We start from the raw sequence: 25,479 nt of genomic DNA, 5'->3' as shown, positions 1-25,479 counted from the left end.
AGACCCACCCTAGACTCCTGAGGCCACCCAATACAATGCCCCGCCTTTCAAGGGGAAGAGAGGGAGGCCTAGGAACAGGGAGGCCCAAGCAGGTGTTGGAGGCCAGGCTTGATCCACAGTTCCTGACTCCAAGGCCAACAGGCTCTCAGTCTGCCTCCATGGAGACCAGATGTCTGGGCTAGCCCAAGCCCTGGGCACACCCATCACAGACCCATTATGGAAATGAACAGACTGGGCACCTGGCTAGCGGCTAACCCATGCCACAGCCTCGTTTCACAGGAAAATCACAGCTGAAGCTGACATTCTGAACAGCAGGGAAGCAGGGACACTGAGTCCCCCGGTGAGAGGAAATGACTCTCTCCCTCTTCTGGCTGTAGGGGCAGAGGCCTATGGGCATGGCATGGCATCCAGGAAGGTGCCAAACACCTAGTGAATAATGGATAATAGAACTGAATTCCTGAAAAGTGGGCTCGAAAGCAGAACTAGATAACAAATGCAGTTTTTCGGGGGCGGCTAGGTGGCTCAGTGAATAGAGCACCGGCCCTGGAGTCAGGAGGACCCGAGTTCAAATCCAGCCTCACACACTTAACACTTACTAGCCCTGTGACCTAGGGCAAGTCACTTAACCCCAAATGCCCTGCCTTCTCCCTTCCAAAAAAAAAAAAAAGAAAAGAAATCCAGTTTTTCTACAGACCTTCTGAATAAAACTATTACATGCCCAAGATGGAGTTAGACTGCACTGCAGTGGGGAGGCAGAGCCCCTCCCCTTTCTGGGAGCTGGGGGAGGGAGAGAGAGAGAGAGTCAGGGGCAGAGCCCAGAGGGGAGCAGCGCCACCAGGGCCTCTCCGGAAGATGGCTGGACACTGGACATCGGCCACACAGTCAATTCCTTAGCCGTCTTGCTGGTGAGCCGGCCCAAGCTAGAAGCACGACAGCACTCTGTGGCAGCTCTCTCTGGGTTGTCTCTTGGAGGACACTTGGTGGTGGCCTTGTACTTTTGGTAAAGGTGATGGGTGACTTATCGAGTGCTTGCAAAGGAGGTGTTTGCTGAGGAGAGCCAGCTGGAGACTGATGACTTGGGAAGTCCCTAGCCAAGCATGGCAGCGACAAGCCAGCCACAAAGTCCGTCCTTCCTTCTAAGCGCCGCCTCCGGGGGCAGAGGAGCCCAGGTCTGCTGCCTTGTGGGAGGCGGGTGTCCTCTGCCCGTCACGCCTGACATCTTCCCTGGTAGTGCTGCTTTGCTTCCCCTCCAGTCTAGACCATCCTGCTGCTGTGGGAATCACATTCACACCCTCAGTGTGTGCCACTTCCGGGCCAGCCGTCCCAGGGCAGAGGATGCTCTGGGCAGTCTCTGTGGGCCTGGTCCCTCTTCCATGATGCCGTGTCTGGCGTCAGGGGTCCTGGGCAAGGCTCTGTCCTGTTGTCCCCACCATCCCTGTTCTCAGTCCTGTGCCCCCTGTGCCCCCTCACCCTTTCTGGAATGAAGGAGACCCATGCTGCTTCTTTGGCAGACATGCCGTGAACCAGACCCTGACGGTGCTCACAAGCATGCTGCTGCCAGTCTGAATCTTCTCTGTAGACACCGGATGCATACTTGTAGTACAAGATAGACTGGCTTTCATGACACTGTTTTGTAAATACCAAACATTAAAAACAACGTTTCTGACTGCCTGTGAGCTCCCCACAGAACCAGCTCTGATGAGCCCCTTCGATGTCCCCCCAAAGAGCAGGCGTGAGCTGCCCTCTCCCTCCACTGGTCCACAGAGGCCAAGTCCAAGCCAGCTCTTCAGTGAAAGGATCTGCCCCTTTAGAGCATCAACAGCTGGGTCCAGGCACTCAGTGCCCTCTGCTCTGGTACCCACTACCTATAGAAGACCAAGAAGCAGGAAGGTCAGGCTGTGGGGGGGCCGCTGAGGGGCTGCCTGCCCTCAGGGATGGTCTGGGGAGACCCCGGGCTCCAGGTCAGCTCCCCCATGGGCAGCGCATTGTCCCTGGGTGGAGTGTGGCTGTACTGCTCTCACACATGGGGCTGTGACCAGCTGCCATCTCCTCCATCCAACCTCCGCGGAAGGCCCCATGCTGCCTCTGTCTACTCCAGTCCAGGAAGGCAGTGCAGCCCGGTGGGTACAGGGCTGGGGTTTGGTTGTAAGCCCACCCCAGACACAGACACTGACTTGCCGTGGGATCCTGGGCAAGGCCCTACCCTCAGAGGACTTTGTTTTCCTAGCATAGGAGAGACCGAGACGGGGGGTGTGGTGGCTCCACCTCCGGGGGGGGCCCTGTGGCTCCCTGACCCAGCTCAGGCCCACGCTCTTCCCAACAATGCACATGCACTTGCTTCCTCTCTAGCCAAGCTCAGCTCCCTCATCCCTTATTACCAGGAGGCCTCTGCTGCCCCCTCCCTCTCGTCCCTGTGGACACCCACGTACGGGCCCTCTCAGGGTACCCTCAGCTTCAGCCTCAGTTTCCCCTGACCCTCTGCATGAATGGTCCATGGGCCAGGCCTAGAGCAGAGAGAGCCAAGGCTGGAGGTCAGCATTCCCAGGGATGGTGGAGATGCCATCACATCTCTTTTCTTCCTGCTCTGTGGGCACACCTGCACACTTCTCTCCCCAGAGAGGTGCGCTGACACCCCTGAGCCAGGTGACAGGGCAGGAGCCTACGAGACAGGGAAGGTTAGAAGCATGTCTGTGGTGCTTACCGGGCAGCAGGGAGGCCTCTCTTGCTGAGGTCCACTCTGACTTTCTCTCCCACGTGGCGGTAGACCTCCACCATGGCCAAGACGGCAGCATCCCTCACCTGCCGAAATGGAGACGGAGCTGATGGAAACGCAAACCATTGGCATCTCACAAGCACACAGTTAAGCACCTCGAGTCACCTGTTAATGCTCTCTGACCATCCGTGACACAGAAGACGCAGCCCCGGCCTCACCTTCACAACACTTCCTCCTTGGGCAAACCCTGGGTGCCCCCGCTACTGGAACACGGGGACCCAGAAGGCCCGCCCCCCATGTCCAATCAAGGGGCTGCGTAAGTCACTCTCCAGCATGCGCTGGTCCCTGTGGAGCCCTGGGATCTGCTGCAGCTCCTGAGGGGTTTCCTGGAAAAGGCCCAGCCATAACAAGAGAGGAGAGTGGCTGATAACAGCGCGAAGAGGCCGTGTGCAGAGAGGCCACGTGGCTTCCGGCCTGCCTCTCTCTCAGCCTTGCCTGTGTGTGCTGCCCAGGCAGGCACTAGGCCCTAGGTTTTGGCCTCGGCCTCCACGGCGCCCCCGGCACAGGCCAAGCACTTGGGGGGCCTTGGGTCCTTGATTTTCAAAAAGAATAAGTAATCTGAGAACCCTGCTGGACAAGGGCTCTGGTAGAGGGAAGGAGAGCTATAGCTGCAATCCGAGGGCCTGCATTACCTCAGACAGCAAAGGCAGCATCTGGAAAGCTCTCCCCCACACGAGGTCCTCGCCAGAGCCCACCAGACCGCAGACAGGGTGGGGACGGGGCTTGTGAAGGGCCAACATGGGCCAGGCCTGAGCACAGCCTGAGGCCTCCGAGTCACGCTGGGGAGGCAGCAGGGGTGCACACTTCTCTGTCCCCCAAAGGACGACCTGACACTACGTCTGTTAAGTTCCATCCAAAGATCCAAATGAAGGTTCTCGTTGCTGAATTCCTAGTGGAGCCTAGCCTCTTACCAGCTGAGAAGTGGGCACCCACACATGAACTGTCAGGAAAACTAGCAATGCTGCCAGGTCAAGCCCAATGCCTGGGGCCTCCAGTGACGACCACCTTCCAAGCTGACCTCCAGCTACTGACGATGCCTCGTGGGCTAACTCTGGTAAGGAGCCACCATCCCTGCTAGTCCCCCCCAAAAGGACCTGTGCTCTGTCAGCTAAAACTCTGGGGCCCCCAAAGTCCTCCTTCTTTCTCCAGAGATGCCAGGGGACAAGTGAGACATTGGACTCTCCACCGGTCACCCATCACTCTCACCATGGGAGCAGCCCATAACAAATCCATGAAAAGTAAACTTCTGCAAATTAGAGTCCGTAGGTCAGTCAATGACCAATCATTACCTGCCCTGAGCAATGGAGTGAAAAGGGAAAGCAAAAATCCTGTGCCTACCTTCAAGGAGCTGCCAGTCTAACATGCAGACCGAGGAGTCTAAACAAGGTACAGAGTGAGTGGAAGGGCAGGGACGGAGGTGGGCTGGGCTGCAGGCTGGGATGTGGGGGAACCAGGGGAGGCAGGAGGCAGACAGGGAAGGAGCATAAACGGGGCACAGAGGACCACTGGGGAAAACGCTTGGCCACAAGACTGGTGTCACTGGACCCCGAGGTCCTGGGGAGATCAGGAAGGACACTGAAGGCTGAACAGAGGATTTGGGATTTGAACCTAGAAGTGATAAGAAGGTTCTAAGAGCTGAGTAGGAGTCCTGAGCTTTGGGAAAATCTCTTTAGTAGGAGAACGGAGGACAGCCTGGAGGTGGCAGACCTCTCCAGCCGCTATGGCACAAGGTGAGAGGCCTGTGCCAGGACGGGGGAAGGAGCAGAGGACAGAAGGGGCATAGTGGGGAGATACTGCTGAGGTGGTATCGACAGACCTTGGCAACATTTGGATCTGAGGGATTAGAGTGAGGACTCTGGCAGGACCCCTAGGTTGTGAGTCTGAGAGACTGAGGGGATGGAGGTGACCTTGACAGTAACAGGGAAGGAGGAAAGGGGTTTAGGGGCAAAGGTAACGAGCTCTGCTCTGGACACGCTGAGCCTAAGATGTCTACTGCACATCCAGCCCGAGACAGCCAAGAGGCAGTTAGAGATGAGAGACTGGAATAGGGCAAGACGGGCAGATCTGAGTCATCAGTATACAGATGGTCATTAAGCCTGTGAGAGGTGAGGAGACCGCCAAGTGAAGCAGGATAGAAGAAGGAAAGAGGGCCAGGGCAGAAGCCTGAGGGGACGCACACAGTAAGAGGTAGGAGCTGGAGGAAGATCCAGCCAAGGAGGCTGAGGACGAGTGACCAGAGAGGAAGGAGAAACGGGAGAACACAAAAGGAGCAGAGGGCAAGCCACTGCCCCCAAGGCTGAAGAGGCCACAGGGATTTGGGGACTGAGAGGTCATGGCAGCTTAGATGAATGATGAACAAAGGTGACAAGAGGAAGGGTAGGCCCAAGTGCAGACAGTCTTTCCAAGGAGCCTGGTCACAAAAGGAGGAGGGAGGATGGGAGAACAGCTCGCAGGCTGGACTGTCGGAGGGGCGGAAGCGGTCAGCAGACGCGAGGGATGAGAGAGGGGACAGGGCAGAACAGGGCGGGCCTCGGCAAGAAGGGAAGATGGGGAGGGGGGGCAGGGTCTCAGCTGAGAGGTCTGGAAGAGCTCCCAGGAGGTGGGCAGAGGCTGATCAGGCTTGGCAGAACCTGCTGATCCCCCTGGACTGGCTGGACAGGAGGAAGGTCAGCGCCACCCCAGTGCATGACTCTCCTTGCCTCAGTCTCTTCATTTGCAGGGCGGAGCAGAGGAGATGCTTTCTGCAAAGTGTGGGCCTCTCCTGACGGAGCCACCCCTTAGGAATGGAAGCCAATATGCAGCGGTCACCCTTCAGGGGAGGAAGCCCGAAGGGAGAGGGCCCAGCCCATCTTCCTCCCAGGGTATCTGACAGCACCCCTGGCAAGTCTGGTAACGGACCGTGGGAAATACGGCTGCCTCAAAGAAGTTATGGGAACTTTCAGGGTAAAAGGAAGCCCACCATTCCAAGTGTGAACACAAAGACGTTCCTTACCTGACCATTGGAATCTCCAAGTAAGATGCACAAATGTGGCACCAACTTGCTGAGGCCTAGCGAGTGTGCGCCGTAGCTTTAAGACAAAAGGGGAGAGAGAGCTTAGTGGCAGGACAGCACCTGTGCTCAGCACCACGCCCGCCCCTCCAGCCTCGGAAGGCTCCCCTTTCACTGTCAGGGTAAGGCAGGAAGCCTCAGAGAGGAAGGCAGGGATGGAAATCATGAGACAAGAAAGGCCGCCACGCCCAAGTGCTGAACCCAAGCTGGTCTCTCCAAGGGGCAGCGCCACCCACCAAGGTCACTGGCTTTGGGGAGGAGCCCATGGAGAGAGCACCCTCAGTGCCATCTTTCTGCTTTTAAAATAAAAAAGTCTGGAGGCTGTTGCAGCTTCTCCCCTGAAGAGAGTCCGCTCAGGTGAGAGCCAGAGGGCAGAGGGTTGGAGGCAGGGAAGCCAAGGGGGACAGGCCCAGAGCAAGAGCACCCCAAGAACTGTGAGGCAGGCGTGGAGGGGGGCAGGGGCGTCACACACAGAGGAAGAGGAAGGAGGAGGAGGCAAGCTCACCTGAGACCAGAGAGAAAGGAATGGGAACTGGCCCCATCTCAGATCCAAGAGAACTTTTAAAATCCACCAAGACTTGAAATTAGCAAAGCAGAGAGGTCAGAAATGTTTTAAATGACTACAAAACAATTCCATCCATCAGCTCAAGGGCCAGAAGCAACAGAGAAAGAAAAGGGGAGCAGAGAAAAATGCCCAGAGGGCCATCCTCCAAGGTGCTCTGCAGATGTCCAGGGCCAGCCATGTCAGGCAAGCCACATGAATATGGGAGAGAAGGGCAGGAAAAGAGGCCTAAGAAGAGAATGGCGCAGTCTCTGAAGGAGGCAGAACCAACTCCTTGCCCTCAAAAAGAGTTTCTCAAAGAGCGTTCTGAGCTCAGTGCTGACCACCAATGACCACGAAGGACCGTTCTCCAAGAGCCTGTGGGCAGCACAGCCGGCCCAGAAAACCAAGACTCCTTCATCTCCAGCAAGAAGCCAGGGGAAAGCAGCCTGAGGCATCTATGCAAGGGATGCCAAAACAGACTCCTCGTTTGGTGAGCCTATCTGAAAGCAGTCTGTCCCCAAGGCCAGTATCAAACCACATCCAAACAGCCTCTGCAGAGCCAGTGCTAAATGTCAGAGGTGTCCCCAAGGAAAAGTAAAGAGCCAGCCATTTCTGCAGCTTTAGAACCCAAGGGGGGGATGGGGGACGTGGGGAAGGAGGCGACTGGTGTTTTTAAGTTCTTCTGCTTACGTGTTTAAGGTGGCAATAAGACACAGACAGACACCTTCTCGGGACCGATAGTTCTTGTGCTTAAAACCAACAGTCAAGTGCTCCCAAACATACTAGTGGAAAAAAGAGAGAAGAATGGTGAATTGTTGAAAACAAGGTGACTCTGCTGTTCCCTCTGCCAGACACGCCTGGCCGACCTCAATAAACCGTGTCACTGCCAGCCTGGCACAGGTTTCCCCTCCCCTGCTTCTGGGAACACGTCTCCATGCTGCAGCTGCAGGAGCCTGCTTCCTCATCTATTTAATTCATCCATGAATTCAGATTCTCCTCCTGCAGGAAGCCCCTCCCTGAGGAACACCTGATACTTTCCCAACACTCTCTCTAAGGGTGAGGGGTCACAGGGCCCAGAAGGGCCTGCAACCAGGACCTCGGGTGATGTATTCTGCTGTCCTTCCCTTGCAGCACAGTCAAAAGACTCTCTATGGTGCAGGAAGCATTTCGCTAGTGTTGCTTGGCAACAGCTGCAGGGTGATGGGAACGGGCCTGGCCAGCCCTCACCCCTGACACTGGGACCTCTGTGCAACTCCTGGCCTGGGAAACAGTGGCCTTCCACACACTGCTTTCTTTTTGCCAAAGTTCACTAGACATTGTAACGACTAAGCAATGGTCAAAACGGGCCCCCAAAGGAGGAGAAAGCCGGCTTCTGAAGGAATGAAGTCTACCCATTTCCCACACACACATACACCCAGCACAAACAGTTCCTGTATACATAAGGTTCTAAGGTAGAACAAATTTTTTAAATAACTCACTGGCACACAGCCAGAGGCTCATCTTAGGGATACTTTTTTCCAACTATCACAGAATTTATTTTCATAATTAAGATACTGTTAAGTTCTCAAAATAAGCTTTCTCAGACTGAGCTTTTTCAACTCAGACTGTTGGTCATGAAAAAGCCTCTGGCCAAAGTATTGTCAGGATCATCTACGTATCTGACCCGCTAGAAAGAGCGTGTAGATGGGGTTAGAGTCAAAAGAAAAGGGTGCTTGAAGGCAGGTCCTCCCCTTGATCTGGGTCCTGGGGAAGCCTCCCAGGCGCCTTCCAAGAGAGCGCTCACTACTCAGAATCTCTGAGTGGTAAAAACAGAGGCCACCCCAGTAATGGGAATGTAAATGTTTAAGATCTTCCCTGCCCCTAGGCTAAAGTGCACATGGAGCCTGGGGTGGGAGGCTTGTTTTTCAGTACATACTTCTTGATTGGCCAGTGGGTCCAGAAGGTTGTTCTCTGAGCCAGGAGAAGGCTATATAATCCCTGATGTGAGGCTTTGTTTTGGGGCTCACTTTGAGAAGTGTTCTGTGATTTGATCATATGAGACTCTGGGAAGCCGTTGTTGAGAGCCCCCTGGCTTTGAAAAACCCAGATGTTGATTTGGTATGGATGTAATGGTTGGACAGTTTGAAACCTGTCTAACTTGATCTGTTTCTCTGTATGATAATTCTGTCTGTATACTCTGTAGTTCGGGGTGCTGACCTTCTTCCCCTGAACTAGGTAAATGATACATATTTGACTGATTAAAGTAAGCTTGTTAACCCATTTTGAGTTGCTTTCCTTTAACAAAGCAGATCTAAGAACCTGTGTGAGCAGCCACCCTGGGGACGCTGGGGTGCTTGCTGCTACAACCCCTTCCCATCAAAATCTATTCCCGATGCCCTGGCCCCCCAAGTTCCCAGCATCCTGGGGAAGAAGCCCCTGTCTAAGCAGAACCACTTGAGGGAACATGAGAGCCAGAAGCTGACACCAGAGGGGTGACCACACTGTCCTGCAGTGTTTCTGGAAGCATGCTACATGACTTGTATTTCCAATAGCTGGCTTTCTGATCTGGTCTGAAAACCAACGGCTTAAATAGTGCCAACTACACGCAAGGCCCAGTGCTGAGCACTTTACAAACGGGAGCTCCCTGGAGCCTGGTGCTATGATTATCCCATGTGTCAGAGGAGGAAACTGAGGCAGATGGAGGGCGGCCCAGCTATAAGGGCCCCGAGACCAGGTGTGGACTCAGGCCTTCCTGGTGCTGACTGGGCGAGGCCTTTATCTTCCCAGGGTTTTCCGCCACCTCCCCCTGAGTGCACCATCCTCCAGGGGAAGGAAGCCTACCATGGGCGAAGCTGCTTGGTCAATGAGCTTCAAGATCAGACTCTGTGCTTGCTCCCGAACCTGGTCTTTGGAATCTCCCAGCCGGTCTAGTAAAGCTGAAATAACTGGAGAAAACAAAACAATTAGGGATAACCAGGGCCAAGCCCAGAGTAACTAAGGGGGTGGGGTGTGTGTGTGCGGGGGGTGCGTGTTTGGAAGAGTACTTACACAGCCCCTCTTATGTGCCAGGCCCTGGGCCAACAGCTTTACAGTCAGCATCTCATTTATCCCTCACAACCACCCTATTCCTGATCCCCATTCTTCAGAGGAGACCGAGGCCATGCCCAGAGTGGCTGCCCCAAAGGCTCGTCCACACCCCCACTGATGCTCTGGGGAGAGGAGGGAAGGGTGATGAAAGCTGGGCACGCCACACTGGGAACGCAGTGACTGGAGTCCAACAGGTGACACGGGAACTGGGAGAGGGACCGGACCTGGGGGGCCCAGAGGCGCCCTCCCGTCGAGCTGCCGTTGTAGGGTGGCGCTGACTCTGCCCAGAGCCCCAAGCCTTCAGGTCACCCAGGCAGGATCTGACCCCAGAGCTTCTGGGCTCGGTCCACCCACCACAGTGTATCTCACAGGGCACAGGAAAGAGGATTTTGAGCTGAGGGGAAGCTCAGGGGTCAGCCAGAGTGAGGCCGAGACCTCTGAGGATGGCCTGCCCACCGTGGGCAGTGCCAGCGCGTGCATTTAGGCACAGCGGCTGATGAGACCAGACTGGCCCTGCCTCGCAGGGCACTCAGGCCTGAGGTCCAAGGGAGGGATATGAAGAACTGCCCAAAGCCAGAGTAAGATTTTTAACAGAAATAGAATGGATTCCAATTCCAGTCGCGCTGAAAGCTTCTCCAAACGTCAGGCCCAAATCTAGCTTTTGGCCTCTTCCTGCCCCCTCCTCCCTTGCCAGGCTTCCCCCACCAGACAGCCCTCCACATCCTCAGCAATCCAGTGACACTGGTCCTCATGTCCCCACCTCCCCTAGAACTCTCTCCTCATCTCCACCTCCTGCTTCCTTCATACTGAACAACCATCTCCCCCTCCTCAGGCAGCCCTGGCCAAGCCCTGCACGCAGGTGCCTCCCACTGACCCTGCAGTCTACCTTGTGTGGATGCAGTAGTTGGTACGTCGACACCCTGATGGGAATGTAAGTTTTGTGAGGACAGGGACAGTGGATGCTGGGGTTGGTCTGGGCTCACTGACCGCCCTGCCTCAGGGGAGACGGGGAGAGGCCTGGAGCTGAAGAAGGAGCCAGAAGAGACCAGTGTCACATGCCACGCAGAAAAGGCTGTCAAGGAAAGGGTGACTGACAGGGTCAGGGTTGCAGAGGTCACAAGGGACCAATCTGGCAAATGGCAGCTGAGAGATGGCTGGAGAGCTTGGACAGAGCCATTTCAGGTGAATGATGAATGTAGATGCCCAGGAAGGGGGGGGACACAGATAGAGAGAGGGAGGGAGGGAGGGGAGTCAGACAGAGGAAAGACAGAGAGAGCCAAGGCCTCAGATCAGCCGCCCAGAGCCCAGCTGGTGGGGCTGGTCTGATGGGACGAGGAAGCCATCAGCACAGCAGACACTGAAGATTAGGGAGGGCAGGTGGGTGGCTGAGGGTGATTTGCTGGAGAGGACTCAGTGGAATGGGGCCACTTTAAGTGACATGGGGAAGTAGAAGATGGCAGAAGATACTGGGGAGAAGAGCGTATTTAGTGGAACGCGCACCTGTAATGCTACCAGGCATCAAAGCCTCTTGACTTTCTCTGGCCCCCTCTGTGGATGGAGGAAGGAACTCAAAGGATGAGGGGCAATGGGGAGATGGCCCGCTCCACTGGGGGCTTGAAGGAGGGAAGCGAGGCAAGGGCAGCCAGTGAACAGGTGATGGCCCAGGAGAGAAGCAGAGGGTCAGGGGCCCAAGATCTTAGTGCTACGGGGGGGGATAAGACAGAGGGAAAGATGAAACAGGAAAAAGCGATGATCCCATCAGGCAGTTTCTGAGTGGGAGATGGCTGTGGAGCACCCGAGGGGGAATACTGGGGTGTCAAGGTGCCCCTGGTATAAGGCCAGGAGTTGGGCAGGAGAGAGTAATTGTGAGGGTGGTGGCAAAGTGCTGAGGAAAGAAGCGGCTGGGGGTCAGCAGACAACAGCTACCAGAGTCGGGAGTGTGCCTCCACAGAGGAGAGGCTGTGGGTGGCAGGGGGAGCCAGGATGCTTCCGACTCCCCTCCCCTGACTAGGCACGGGAGAAGGGAGGCCAGTGGGACTGAGTCCTGGGAGGAAGTCAGAGATGAAAACGGTGAGGAGGGAGGTCAGCCTGTGCACAGGCCCAACACAGAGGTCTCTCCAGAAAAACACGCACCTGGGCCAGGTGACTTCCTCCAGCCTCACAGATCCACCTTCTGTGGCCTTCACACAACTCCAAAGCCTGTCCCTCCATGTCCTTCTTCTCCCATCCTCCAGAGTCCTCCTGGCAGACCCCTCAGCTCAAACACACCATCCGAGCCCTAATGCTGAGGTCTTTCTTGATCTCACCAGCTGTGGGGGAGACCCCCAGCCAAAACTACCAAGCTTCAAATCAGATTCAGTGTCTGCCAATCCAACAACACACAGGAAGCACTGACTATGTCTCCGGCAGCAGGCTGCGTGCAGAGGATACAAGGACAGAGATGGAGCCAGAGGAAAGCAGGGGGGGCCTGGAGGAAGCCAGGAGGTTTCAACGAGGAGGGAGGAGCCCCAGGCCAGAGTAAGAGATGGAGGGCCTTGTCTGTGGCTCAGTTGGGAAGCCAGAGTCCTGGGTGGGGGAGTGAGAGGCATGAGGGCAAGGGGACAAAGGCTCTAAATGCCAAGCCGAGGATATGGGACTGGATCTTGGAGGCAATGTGGAGATGCTGGGCTTACTCAGTGATCAGACCTGTCAGATTTTAGGAAAAACATTCTGGTGGCTGAACGGAGGATGGCAAGTCAGCCCTTGCAAGCTACCATACGTAACACAGGTGTGAGGGGCAGCATCAGATGAGAGAAGGGGGGAGGGAGTGTGTACGAACTTGGGCCTATGTGTACACGTAGGTGGCCGTGGATGGATGGACGTGTCTGTGTGTGTCTCCATGCACACAGACACACACAGACACACAGACACGCAGCAGCAGCTCAAACTAGAAGAAGGCTTTAAGGTTTGCAAAGAGCTATCCAACAGGCTCCTAGGACCGGCCCCCCCAACCGCCCTGGGGGGGAGGGACTTACGTTTCCATGTTTTACAGTTGAGAAAGCTCAGGCAGACAGAGGGAAGTGACTTGCCCAGGGTCATCAGTGGCTGAGGCTGGATTTGAACTCAGATCTACCTGACTCAGGTCCAGCGCTCTGGGAGCTGTGGCACCCCCAGCTGCCCCTGTGACCTCCATGTTTCAGTGCTCTCTGCACAATGATCCTCCTTGCTCATGTGAAGGCTGGGCACCCTCTGGCTGAGTGCCAAAGGGGTCAATCATCATCTCTGTCCAGACAAAGGCCTGAGTTGCCTCCAGAAGCCCAGTGAGTCATCAACAGACATCTGCTAGTCTCTGCCTTTATGTCCTGTCCGCGCCTCCATCAAAAGGTCAAAAAGTGTCATTCTTCCCACCCAAGCTCAGCTCACCTCTGAAGGCACCGTCCCTTCCAGCTCCTAGGTTTCCAAGGTGGGAGTCACCGGGCCAGACTGTTTCCTCCCTGTACCACCCCTCCCACTCATCTCCTGCCATGTTTCCTACTTTCAAGGCAAAGTGAATAAGACTGGAAAGGGAGGATGGAGCTTTAAATACTTTAATCACTGAATGAGTGCTACCTCAGACAAACCAAACCGAGACCTCTTAAAGAGCTCAGCTGAAAAAGCCCAAGGTCTCCCAGTGCTTCCTGGGCCATCTCCAGTCATCCCGATCCAGACCTGGCCATTGGACCCAGACCACTCTGGAAGACAAGGTGAGACTGGTGTCTCTGCACAGTCATGCTATCACCCTCCTGAAGTCACGGTTCTCCTTGCAAATGAAGGAGAAAGAGCAGAAGGGTATTCCTGCCACACCACCCCTTCTCAATCTTCAAGGCACCTTATGGCCTCTAGGAAAAAGCCCACAGCATCAAGCTGCCATTGGGAGCCCACCCCAAAGAGGCTGACACCAAGCCCTCCTGACTTTCACCTCTCCCCACAACTGGCCTAACATTCATGGGCAGACATGCCATTCTAGCCTTTTCAAGGTTTGCTACCTGGCCCCTCAAAAAAGAAACCCCCTAAATGTTTATTTTTGACAGAAATCTCTAAGTTACAACTATGCTTTCACAAGAAAAAAAAAACAAATACAATAAAATTATTTAGCTTACCTGAGGGTACGTAGGATTTAAATCTTGCTGATAATCTGTCTACGAAGGCACTTAAAATCTCTAATCCAAGTGATGCCACCTGTAGGAAAAAACCCCAAACATGAGTGGCTGGAGGAACGAGGGCTCCAAAAGAGCACATTCCACATCACTAAATCACTTCAGATCTGAATTCATCCGCCTGCCCATGTTTATTTGGCAAGGCGTTCCAAAAGCTAAAACCAATGTTCACTTTCATAGAAACTGCATTTGTCATGCTCAGATTCCTTTACAAGGAAAAGTTCAGTGGAATTCTTAAAGTCACAATTTCTGTCTCCCCTGGTGTGATGACTGCTGGGGTACAGGCTCTGGGTTAACCCTTGAACCCTGATGGAATCTTCCCACTAGCTGAGGCATTTGCCTGAGGCCTTATATAAGCATTTCATTATCCTAGGCCCAAATCTCTCACTCTTACCAGCCTAGGCCTCCACAGTCGGTCATCCCCAGGTAGCCTTCAGCTATTTCCCACCCTTAATTTCATTACTGGAGTCTGACCTCATTGGACTCCTCAAAACCCTCCCCAAACTCCTCCCTCTAGACCACCCCTAGATCCCACCCACAATCTTTCTGTATATAAGACGCATCTTGCCTCCAGGAAGGGGCAGAGAATTCAATCTAGCTCAGACCCGGTCTGTACCCAGTTGTTCCAGCTGCTACAAGTGTCCCTTATACTTAGGCTCCTTAAGAGTCTACCCATTAAGGTGAATCTTTAATGAACTTTGCTTTACTTTAGCTGAGAGAAGACTTGAGTCGAATTCATTCAGCAGGACCCAGGGTGTTGACATTTTGGGGTCTTGAGCATCCTTAATCTAAACTTTCAACCTTGACAATGATGAAGTCTTGTAACGGTGTAGACCATGGAAAAACTGTCTATCTTTCTGGTACCCAAAGCCCAGGTTCTGGCCTGAGCCCTCTGATTCCACGAGAGACCTTTGAAGAGTAAAATCAAACCATCCCCTCTGGGCTCTGTAACAGAGCTAGGCCCCGCCTCAGCAAAGTCTTCCCATGCCAGGGGCAAGGTCAGCACCTGAATCCAGAAAGGTGGGGGGAGGGGGAATGAAAAAGGAATCCAAGCTGATAACAAGATAAAAGATAAGGCACACCCCTCACTCTAGTGCCTACAAACCCTCAGTCAGAGGGGCCAGCAGCAAACATAAAAGTGGGTGGATCCCAACAGAAGAGGGGAACAAAAATGAGAAGCTTGCAGAGGCAAGGCTGAAGAACACTGCACATATGCAGGGACAACTGGGGAGCCAAAGCACAAGCCCCCTAGCCAGCCCAGAAGGAACAAAGGCAAAGGGCTGAAGGAAGGGAGCAGGTAGAATTGGAGGGGAATGCCCCCTCCAGCCTCAGGCCAACTTCAAAAGAAAGTACCAGCCTGGTACTTAGGAGCTTAGAAAGGAAAAGTCAATAGAAAGAATTTACAGATTGCCCGGAGGGGGGGGGAACCACCTCAGGCTGCAAATTCCAAGACCCAGAGTCTTTAAATTCATAAACAAGCCAGAAGTCATCTTTTGATGGAGAAAGACCATTAAAGGCAAAGGAAAGGGCAGCTGAATATTGGTGAGACTGTTTTGCACCCACCAGAAAACAGAAGGGAAAGGAACACTATATTCAGAACAAATGGAGCTCAGAATGTCAGCCAGGGTGACCTAGCCTGCAAATCTGAATTTCACCTTACAGGAAACATAAAGAAAAGTCTGAAACATTTTCAGAAAGAACACAAGAACTGAAGGGTCTTGGCTTCTCAAACACTCCAAACAGCAGGAGGGGCCAATAAAGGCAGCAGGTAGGGGAGAAACAAAGGGGCCCCAGAGAGACGCCCCAATTCACTGCTTGTGGCGCTAGAGCGGATCCAAGGCCATTCAGAATTCTGTTATCCCCAAAGGTCCCCCAGGCCGGGGAGAACTCCTGGGAAGTCAACAGGGAAAAAGCGGGGCCCCAAATACAACACGATTTCGTGGCAACACTTTTCATGCTTACAAAGAACTAGAAACAAGGCATTTGTCCATGAACTGGGGAGGGGCCAAGCAGATGGCGGAAAATAAATAAGATGAAATATCACCAAGCGAGGAAACAACAAATATGAAAAGTTCTTCCTCATATGGACAAAGTGAAGTACACAGAGCCAGGAAAAACCACATATAGTAGGACAACATCAAGAACAAAAAAGAGAGAAAGAGAGGCCAGGGAATTATAGAGACTGTGAGGGACAAAGGCTGAAGCTCACCCAGTCCAGGCCCCTTCTCAACTGCAGGTCAGCCTCCTCTTCTCACCCTCCTGTCTACATGGCAGGACTTTCAGTTTCCGTGAAAACAAGGAAGATATGCCAAGCCCTCCGACCAAAGAAATCCACCCCTCTCCTTCCCTATCCCGGCTCTGAAGGCTCCCGGGGTTTCTTATTAAAATGTTAGCACTACATCCTCAAACAGATCGACCTTTCCAGGCTTCTCTGAACTCTGGTGTGTTTGCATCTCAAAGATCCCTGGCAGCTCTAGCCAATCCCTTAGAAAAGCCTGAAAATGGCGGCTAGGGGGCGCAGTGAATAGAGCACTGGCCCTGGAGTCAGGAGGACCTGAGTTCAAATTCGCCCGCAGACACTTGACATATTTACTGTGTGACTTTGGGCATGTCATTTAACCCCAACTGCCCTCCAAAAGAAAGCAAAGCCTGAAAGTCCTCTATTCCACTCAAGGTCATTTATTCCCCCAAGGAATATTCTCAGCTTTGTAGAGTAACTTATTCTTGGTTCCGAGCCTCTATCTTTTACAAACACTGTATTCCTAGATATCTGTTCCTCACCTGTGAAAGCCAGCTGGTCTCCTGTGATCCTGGCTGTACCTGAACTGCTTCTTTCGGGTTTGCAGTATTTTTACTTTAACCTGGGAGCCACAGATTTGAGCCAGGACATCCCTAGCACTTTTTCCTTTTGGGATTCCCATTCAGGGGAACAGGGGATTCTTTCTACCCCCATTTCTGTCTCTGGTTCTAAGCAACTTTTGTTTGTAATTTCTGTAAATATAGCAACCAGGCCTTATTAAGTCATGGTTTTATGGAGTCTTCTTCATGTGACACAGAGGGAGAGGAAAAAAGTAGAAGGCATCTCAGTGATGTGAGATGAGAAGGAGAAAAAGAGCTCTTGGCAAATGGCCTCAATATTTTTAAAACAAGTCAGAGATTTGGCCTCACACTCAGCAAACTGGCAAAGATGACAAAAGATAAGGGTTTCCAAAGTTGGGAGAATCACGTGAAGACAACCCACCAATGCAATGCTGGTGGAGCTGGAAAAGAGGACAACTCTTCTGGAAAGCAATTGGGAATTAGGCAAATAAAGCGGCTCAATTGTCTATATACCCTATGACACAGATTCTGCAGTTCGGCACACAGCCTAAGAGGCCAAGGACAAAAAAACTCCATATACCAAAATGTTTTGGTGTATTTTTTGTCGCAATGAAATTCTCAAACAAAACAGGTGCCCATCAACTGGGGAAAGGCCAAACAAATGATGGTACAAGAAAAAGAATGGAACACAGTGTACTGCAATAAACAAAAACAAAACAAAAAAACTGATGACTAAAGAGAAGTGTGGGAAGACTTGCAAAGTGAAGTAAACAGTCAAGAAAACAATATGCATATTGAATACAACCTCAACAGAAAGAACTACAAAGAAATTAAGCAGAAATACTTTGAAATACAAAGCCCAAGAACTAAAAGAGATGATGACTCTTGACTGATTCCTTTGGGGGGGAGAGAAGGGAAGGCATCCTGGGGCTGTCCAGCCTCTGACAGTGACTTGTCATGTGACTCTGGGCAGGTCACTTCAGCTCTGTCTCAATTTCCTCAACTGCAAAATGGAGATAATAACAGGACCTGCCTCCCAGGATGATATTTGTAAAGCACTTAGCATAGTGCCCGGTACACAGCAGGTGCTGTATAAATGCTTATTCCCCCCGCCCATGGCAGGAAATTACAGATGTCAGATGTTTGTGGGGGTTTTTTTTGGGAGGGGTTGCTTTTTGGAGGGCAATTGGGGTTAAGTGAATCGCCCAAAGTCACACAGCTAGTGTGTCAAGTGTCTGAGGTGGGATTTGGATTCAGGTCCTCCTGACTCCAGGGCCTATTCACTGCACCACCTAGCCACCCCAATGTCAGAGGTTTTTAATGTACTGATCTATTTTGTTCATTTTTTAAAAAATCTTTTTTCTTTAAAAAAATTCTTTGCCAGATGTGTAGCACTCTGGGAAAAGGGTAAATTGGAGGGGGAGGGTGGTGAATGAAAGAATATTAAAAAGAGGCATTAACTAAATTTGCTTATTTTTATAAAATACACTCTGGAGGTCCCTGAGTGGTTCTGAGCACCTTGGAGTCAAACCCCGGGAAGGTCACTGTGACAGGGTCACCAAGGCCAAGGGCAGGTGCTAAGGCACCAATCGAGCCCTCCATGGGGGCCGACTGTGCAGGGTGTGCCCTGTCTCTGCTAAAGAGCTTGGCTGTATTCTTTGTTTTATTTTTTTGGATCCGGCTAAATCTGGAAATATTCTGAAATTCTAAAGTATATGGAACAGAGGTCTCCAGAAAGCCCAAACCGATCTAAAAATTCCTGGAAACAAAGTTAGACAAAACAAACACAGGGAATGCCGGGCAAGAGAACTCCCTGTGCCAAACTAGGTGGGCACCTTCTCTGTCAAACCAGGTCATGCACAGTGCAGTGGGCCTGAGGTCAGAAGACCGAGTTCACCCTCTGCCTAGAGCCCTAGACAGACCCTCTAGTCACCTCAGCATCCTCAGGGAAGGGCTAGAACAGCGCTCCCCTCCCAGAGCGGTTCTAAGGACAAAAGGAGTTAATATTTATAAAGTGCAATGTGGAACCCTGCACACAGACAGATGACGGTACCGACCCAAGCTCACCAGGTCAAGAACCACCCAGGGTGAGGCAGTAAGAGCCTGATCTTTCTGGCTGCACCAAGAGGCCCCTCCTGGGCACAGAGCCCACAAAACTGTAAAAATTCCAAACCTTCATCCCTAATCATGGCAACTTACAGATTTCACCTCATTAGGAACAAAAGGAAGGCCTTGGGGAAAAAAAATTACATCTACAAAAACACAAGCAATAATAACTAAACATAAAAAGGAGAACTGCTGAGGCTAACAAGAGATCACTGCCACTAACTCAGGCCAAAAAACAAGCCAGAAGGGGCCAGTGCCTGGCGCTGTCATTAAAACAATCCTCCCCCTGCTTCCCCCCTTCCTAATGAGTAGTCCTTCACCCCACATCTCTATAGTAAATAACACCACATTTTCTGGTTTAAGAGAAGAACACCCCAAAAAAGAACAAGAAGCTGCCTGTGCAGTCAGTCCCCGATCCATGGGCTGCAGTACCCAGACACCCTTGGGAGCTCCCACTCGAGGCGGGGTCAGCAGCCAGGCCAGTCACAGGCCAGCAGTACCAGGGCTTCTCCCCCCAGAATTCCTGCCTTCATTCATCTTGGCCTGTCCCATCTCTGGAGCCTTCTGGTGCCCAATGAGCTACATCTGGGGGCCTCCTTTCCCCCAACAAACTGCCCCACATTTCTCTGAATTCCCATGGGGGGGCAGCTTGTGCTCCCTAAGTCTCTCCATTCCCTCACAGGGAGCTGAACACTAAACACATAAGCTTTATCTAGGTTCTTCCATCTACGACCACGGCTGCCCGCAAAGAAGGGCTCTCACCCAGACCGAGGTCATGACTCGTTGCCTGCTTGAGGAGGCTGGCCCCGCCTTGTCCAAGGGGCCAGCAGGGTCCGATGGGCTGGGGAGGCTCTGAGCACACCCCCAGGCCAACAGCCAGTGGGCCAGAGACAGGATGACCTCAGGCCCCTCTGCATGGGAGGCAGAAAGCGGTGGGCTCAGAGCTGAGGGCAGGAAACAGTATGTGGTCTCCCCAAAACAAAGGCGCCCACATCCTTCTACTAACACTGTCTTTGGGAGTCAAGGATCACACACCAAGGGGCAACCGAGAGGCGCGGGGTGGCCAGGACTGCGAGAGCACAAGGAAGGGGGCAGTCTGACCAAGAGATGCGCCGGACGCCACTGGGGGGAGGAGTCCCCATGGACCTGGGGTCCAGACAATGCCAAGGAGTTTAGGGCAAGGCCCCCGGCACGCACAGCAGAGTCAACAAGCATGGATGGCGGCCTTACTCAGCCAGAAGCACAATGGAAGCCGCCCTCAGGGCGCTCATGTTCTGGCGCGGGAGAGGGCATGGAAGGGGAGCTAAGGGAGAAGGCCCGGCCCCGACGGGGAAGCAGGGGCGCTGGTGGGGCCTGGGAGTCGGATCCGCAGAGCCTGGCCCCGCACAGGGCCGGGGCGGTGTCTGCCTAAGATGCTGGAGTGGGCAGAGGGCCGGCTCCAGGAGGAGGCTTTGGGAAAGGGGACGGGAGGGTGCCCTGAGGCCCCGGCCAGCGCCAGCTGCATTTGTCTATTACCGCACTGTAACTGACGAGGCAGCTCAAATTGTCACAAAGTAACAGTCACGGAAAGCAACATGGGCGAAGTTCACAAGTTACCCTAAGCCTGGAAGGCGGGGGCCCGGCCCTCCCCCGCGGAGCCCGGGGCCGCACTCGGGCCTTGCGGCCCGTCTGAGGCTGCCCTCGAACTCGCGCCCCCTGGCACAGGGCTCGGCCTGCAGGACGCCCCGCGGTCAGCAGGCAAAGAGCCCCTGGCTGCCTGCGGCGGCGGAGCGGGGTCCTTGGGTCTCTCTCATCCCGCCCCCGTGCCAGGCAGCGGGGACCCCGGGACTGTGACCGCGCCGGGCCCGCGCGGGGCTTTTCCTCCGCCTGCCTCAGTTTCCCCAGCCGTAAAACTCCCCGCACAGTAGGAGCCTAAGTAAGCTGTAGCCTTCAGTCAGTCCCCACCCTCGGGGGGGGGGTCCTCCCCTGGGCCCGCCCGCGGCCACGCCCCCTCTCCTCCCCTACCTTGCTGTGGCTGGCCGGCAGCCAGGCGGTGAGCTCGTCCACTACCCGGCTGAGAGCGGCCTCGTCCAGCTCCAGCTCCGGCCCCGCGCCGGGCCCGGGCTCCCGCAGCCGCCGCAGCAGCTCGTGGCCTGCCAGGAGCCGGCCGCCCGCGTCCCGCGTCCGCACCAGCTGCCCGCACAGCTCCGACAGGCTAAGGCCCCCCGGCTCCCCACTCCCGCCGCCGTCCTCGGGGGCCTCCATGGCGGCCCGGAGGCGAGCACGGCCGCGGCCCGGTTCCGCTTCCGCTTCCGGCCGGACCGGCAGACGCCCGAGAGCCCAAACACTCAAAAGGGGCGCCCCGGCCGGCGCGAGACACGCGACTGCGCGGCCACGCCCCGTGACGTCAGCGCCGCGACGCCGCGCTTCGTCCCGGCCCCTGCGACCCGCAGGCGCTTAGCGGCGGACGCCCCGCCCTCTGAAGAGGCTCTCCGTTTCGCTGGAGGACCCGCCCCCTAAAGGCGGTGCTCCACCCACCCAGACCGCGCAGGCGCACCCCAGCCGGCCGGGACCCGCCCCCACCCCCGCGGCCGGGGCGGGTGGGGGGGGGGGAAAAAAAAAAAAAAAAAAAAAAAACCTGGGCCCCTGCCCTTGACCCTGTAGGACCCCAACCTCCACATTATAGTTGATGAAACTGAGGCCCAGAGAGCCAAGGGATTTGGCCAGTCGCAGGCCCAGGGGGATCTCGGATGCGAGAGGCATACGGACCCAGCCCCGCCATCGGAGGGCAGGGAACGGGCACTTATTAAGCGCTGACTGTGTACCCAGCGCTTCCCAGTTCTGATTCCCCAAACAGCCCAGCCTCTTTCACGGCGGACGGAACTCTGGGAAGGGTCTGAGGCTAGATTGGAACTCCGGGCTTCCCCGGGCTCCTCCTCCGCGGCACCGTGGGCGGGGAACCCGCCCCCCACGCAAAGGAGAGCGTGGAGGTCCCCCCCTATTGGCCAAGGGGCCGGGGCCTGCCTTCCCTCAGCCAAAGGGCAGCAGAGGTCATTAAAGGTTCGGCACCATGGGCGGCCTCCGGAGGAGCCTGGGCACCTGTGACCTTGTGCAGTACCGGGGAAATGGAGCTAGGCCGTGCCAGGTCCGCGCTGGGTCACCCTGGCGCTCTCACCACGAGAGGTCTGATGCGCAGAAGGGTTATGGGAGGGGGGTTCTGGGGGAGGGGTCTGCGCTAGGTCACTCACACCGCTGCAGCCAGGTGCGGATGCGCAGAACGGTTATGGGGGGTCCAGGGGAGAAGTCTGTGCTAGATCCCCCTGGAGCTCTCACCAAGGGGAGCCCGAGCCTGCTGGGGTCTGATGCACAGAAGGGTTATGGGGGGGTCCAGAGGAGGAGCCTGGGCACCTGTGACCTTGTGCAGGACCGGGGACATGGAGCAAGGCTGCGCCAGGTCTGCGATAAGTCACCCTGGCTCTCTCACCACAAGAGGTCTGATGCGCAGAAGGGTTATGGGGGAGTCCAGGGGAGGGGTCTGCGCTAGGTCACCCTGGAGCTCTCACCAAGGGAGCCTGAGCATGCTGGGGTCTGATGCGCAGAAGGGTTATGGGGGGGGGGGGCGAGGGGAGGAGTCCGCGCTAGGTCACCCTGGAGCTCTCACCAAGGGGAGCCTGAGCATGCTGGGGTCTGATGCGCAGAAGGGTTATGGGGAGTCCAGAGGAGGAGCCTGGGGAGGGCCGCAAGTGGTCTTAGGCAAATGCCTCATCAAGGGGTCTCCCAGAGCCTACTCCCCATCATTTCCCCTCAAATGGGACCCCAATTCCTTTGGGGTAAAAGGCAAAGGTCTCAGCTTCTGAGAGTGCTTCCTGCTGGCAAGGGGCGTAGAGCTGTCCCTGCCTCTCTGCAGCCAGTTCATGGGGGTCAGACTCCAGAACGTGCCTGATGCCAGGTCCAGTGGGCTGGAGAACTTTGATTCAGTCAGAGGTTGGTATAGCCTGAGTGGTCATCTGGAGGTTGATGGCTCGAATCCTGGCAGAGAGAAACCTTCAGCATTGATGCTTGCCCAGAGTTCAGTGAGAGATAGAGAAAGTGGGAGCAATGCCAAGCCCCAGGCTCCCCCATAACTCCGAGTCTTGAGAAGACTGGAGGACAGGACACTGGGAGGTGGCTCTACCACTTTTACCTCTGGGGCTCCCTCTAGGGGACACTCCTTTGGACCAGTGACCCTCCTTGTGGCATCGAAAGCAGGTTTTCCCCCTGTCCGAGTGACTGGGCTTCCTCCAAGGGGGTCCCCTGGAGGTGCTTTTCCTGGCCATGGCAGCAGCCAAGAATCGAGCATGTTCTCTGTCTCTAGTTTGTTACCTGCATTCTTTGTCCTCTGCTGCAACCAGGTCTCTGTTATTAAAGACTCCAAAGGCTGTCTCCAGTATTTGGGCCAGAGGTATTTGGGGTCCCATTGCCAATTTCTGCAGTTTCCTCCTAATATCTGGGGTACACTGATTAATGAAATGCATGTTAAGGACTGCTGCATTGACACACAAGAAAGAAAGCGATCTTGGTAGTCATAAAATGCTGCAATTGGCTATACCAGGAAAAGTGGGCTGGCATTCAGGTGAAGCTTACCACACCCCTTCTCTGGCAAGGAATGAGAATTGTTTTAGGGGACCCATCTGCCTCTTGTAATCTTTGCTGGGAGATCAGTGCTACCAGACTTGCTGTCACCTTGGATGAGATCCAATCTCCCCTAAATGTCCAAGGACTGGTAAGGACAGAGGACATAACTGTAGGGGGATGGCACCAGGTTAAGCTTGTTGGGGCTTTAAGACAAATAAGTAGATGTCCCAGGGGCTAATAGGAGTGACAACTTTCTTTTTAACTCAAGGACATAGAAATGTAGCTTAGTGATCATACAAAATGAGTGAGTGATACAGGTTAGAATCAATTACAGAATAGAGCCTATGATTAAATGATACAGAATCCATTTAATTTCTTTGCAATGAACACATAACGGTCAGCTCTCATAAGCCAGTTTGAACTGCCTTCGGCACACCCTGTATAGACAGTTAACATACAGAAGACCAAAGGTCTTTCCCTAATTTAAAAAAAAAAAGTGATTAAGAGGAATGAACAGTTTTCAAAAGAAGACTTGTAAATTGTTAACTACAAGAAAGGCCACTTCAAATCAGTAATAATCATAGAAATGCACATCAAAGCAACCCTGAGGGTTCAACACCTCACACAACCTGCAAACTGGCAAAGATGAAGAAAGATGACAAGAGGGCACACAAGTACATTGTTGGTGGAGCTGGGAATTGATGCTGCCATTTTGGAAAGCAATTTGGAATTACATAAATAAATGGACTAAATTGTCCACAACTTTGACCCAGAGCTTCCACCACTAGGTTTATATGCCCCAAGAAAGCCATTGATAAGAAGGTCCCCATATACACCAAAAATTTTATGGCAGAGCTTTTTGTGGTAGCAAAAAAATCAGAAACAAAGTAAATGCCCATTGATGAGGGAATGGCTAAAAACATGTGGCCTGTGAGTGTAATGGAGTGACTGTCCTTTCTCAAAGAGCACCAAAATGACATAACTATGGCATCAAGGACAGTGTGTCCGACTGTGGCTGATCAGACCAATGCAAGCTCGAAGGCTCTGCCACAGCTTGGGCACAAATAAGCCACATGACTGCTGTAAAAAAAAAGTGACATCCCAGAGAAGATTAGAACCCAAGCCTTCTCCCTGTCTCCCTTCCTCCCTTAGTGTCTCTGTTCCTCCCTCCCACTCCCCTCCATATCTCCTATCTTCCCCCTCCTTGTTTCTTATCTCCCTTTTTTTTTTTTTTTGCTTTTTGGAGGGCAATTGGGGTTAAGTGACTTGTCCAAGGTCAAATGGTTAGTTTTTGTGTTAAGTGTTTGAGGCCAAATTTGAACTCAGGTCCTCCTGACTCCAGGGCCGGTGCTCTATTCACTGTGCCACCTAGCTACCCCTTCTCCTTTCCCTTTCTACTCATCCTACCATACACACACACACACACACACACACACACACACTCACTCACTCCCCTCAGAGTTCCAGACTTGACATCCAAGGACCAAGGTTCAAATCCTGACCTCTGTGACTTCTGTGACTTTACCTCTTGGGTCTGTTTCCTTGCTTTCGCCAGGTTACGGCCCCACCTCCCTCTAACCCTAAACCCTAATAACCACACATTGCTTCTTTTTCTCCATATTCATCAACCATCTCTTTCATGAGGTTCTAGATTTTTGCCAAGAACAGAAAGAGAGTGCCCTGGCCCAAAGTTTTCCAAGCCTCTTCTCTTCCATTTCCAAAGATTGGCCCATTTACCCCCGCCTTCCATCAGTACTTCTCCAGTTCTCCCTGACCTTTCTCTCCTAGTTGAGTGTCCATCTGGACCAGGCGACTTTACAGCTGCATGCTCTCTTCCTGTCTCCTTACTGACCTTGGCCATCAGCTCCTTGACCATTTGGGTTCTGTCACTGCCAGGGCAAAAGCAATCTGAGCAGCTCTACCTTCTGTTGGTCATCAGTCATGACTTTCCCATGAACCTTAGTGGACGAGGCTCTTCTTTTACTCCAAACAGCTGCTGAAACACCCCACGGACCCCTGGGATAACCCTTCCCCTCCACCAGCCTCAGCCCCTTTTGGCCACCCCTGACACTCCCTTCATGGCCCCATTTTGTCACAGCTTGTTTCCAGGCTTATCTTCTTTACCCTTCAGTTCTCTGGTAGTTTCTTTATTCATCTTCCTTGCTCTCTCCATGCCCATTTCCCCCCTCATTGGAATTGTTTCCCCCCAGGCTCTCTCTTTTCTCCTTCCTCTTCAGCCTTGGCATCTGCTCTCCCCTGCTCCTTCCTCCTCAGATTTCTCATGACCCTTGGGTGAACCTGACCTTGACCGCACAGCTCTCTGGGGATGGCCTCCTCCTGGTGTGCGGATGGC

At 53.8% G+C, this 25,479-nt stretch overlaps 1 protein-coding gene across 17 annotated transcripts in view; it reads right to left on the bottom strand.

Moving 5' to 3' along the window:
• Nucleotides 1-20,856, bottom strand: part of CLASP2 (cytoplasmic linker associated protein 2) — a 132,729-nt gene extending 111,873 nt beyond the window's left edge. For 6 of the 17 annotated variants that reach the window (XM_069084457.1, XM_069084460.1, XM_069084463.1 and 3 more), the window contains exons 1-6: nt 20,538-20,855; nt 13,551-13,629; nt 9,187-9,290; nt 7,057-7,148; nt 5,766-5,841; nt 2,702-2,799 (exon numbers count right to left, since the gene is read on the bottom strand). In XM_069084457.1, coding sequence (XP_068940558.1) covers nt 2,702-2,799; nt 5,766-5,841; nt 7,057-7,148; nt 9,187-9,290; nt 13,551-13,629; nt 20,538-20,777 — 689 coding nt within the window. In that variant the 5' untranslated portion in view covers nt 20,778-20,855. Of the gene's footprint in view, nt 1-2,701; nt 2,800-5,765; nt 5,842-7,056; nt 7,149-9,186; nt 9,291-13,550; nt 13,630-20,537 lie in introns of all 17 variants that reach the window. The other 11 variants (XM_069084459.1, XM_069084461.1, XM_069084465.1 and 8 more) reach the window with 3 other exon arrangements.
• Between the last annotated feature and the right edge of the window lie 4,623 nt (nt 20,857-25,479).

This window comes from Petaurus breviceps, unplaced genomic scaffold (assembly GCF_028583685.1).
Source record: "Petaurus breviceps papuanus isolate PSGF00001 unplaced genomic scaffold, PetGlider_PUasm1.0 174, whole genome shotgun sequence".
Lineage (NCBI taxonomy): Eukaryota > Metazoa > Chordata > Mammalia > Diprotodontia > Petauridae > Petaurus > Petaurus breviceps.
This window is presented reverse-complemented; position numbering and strand designations above follow the sequence as displayed.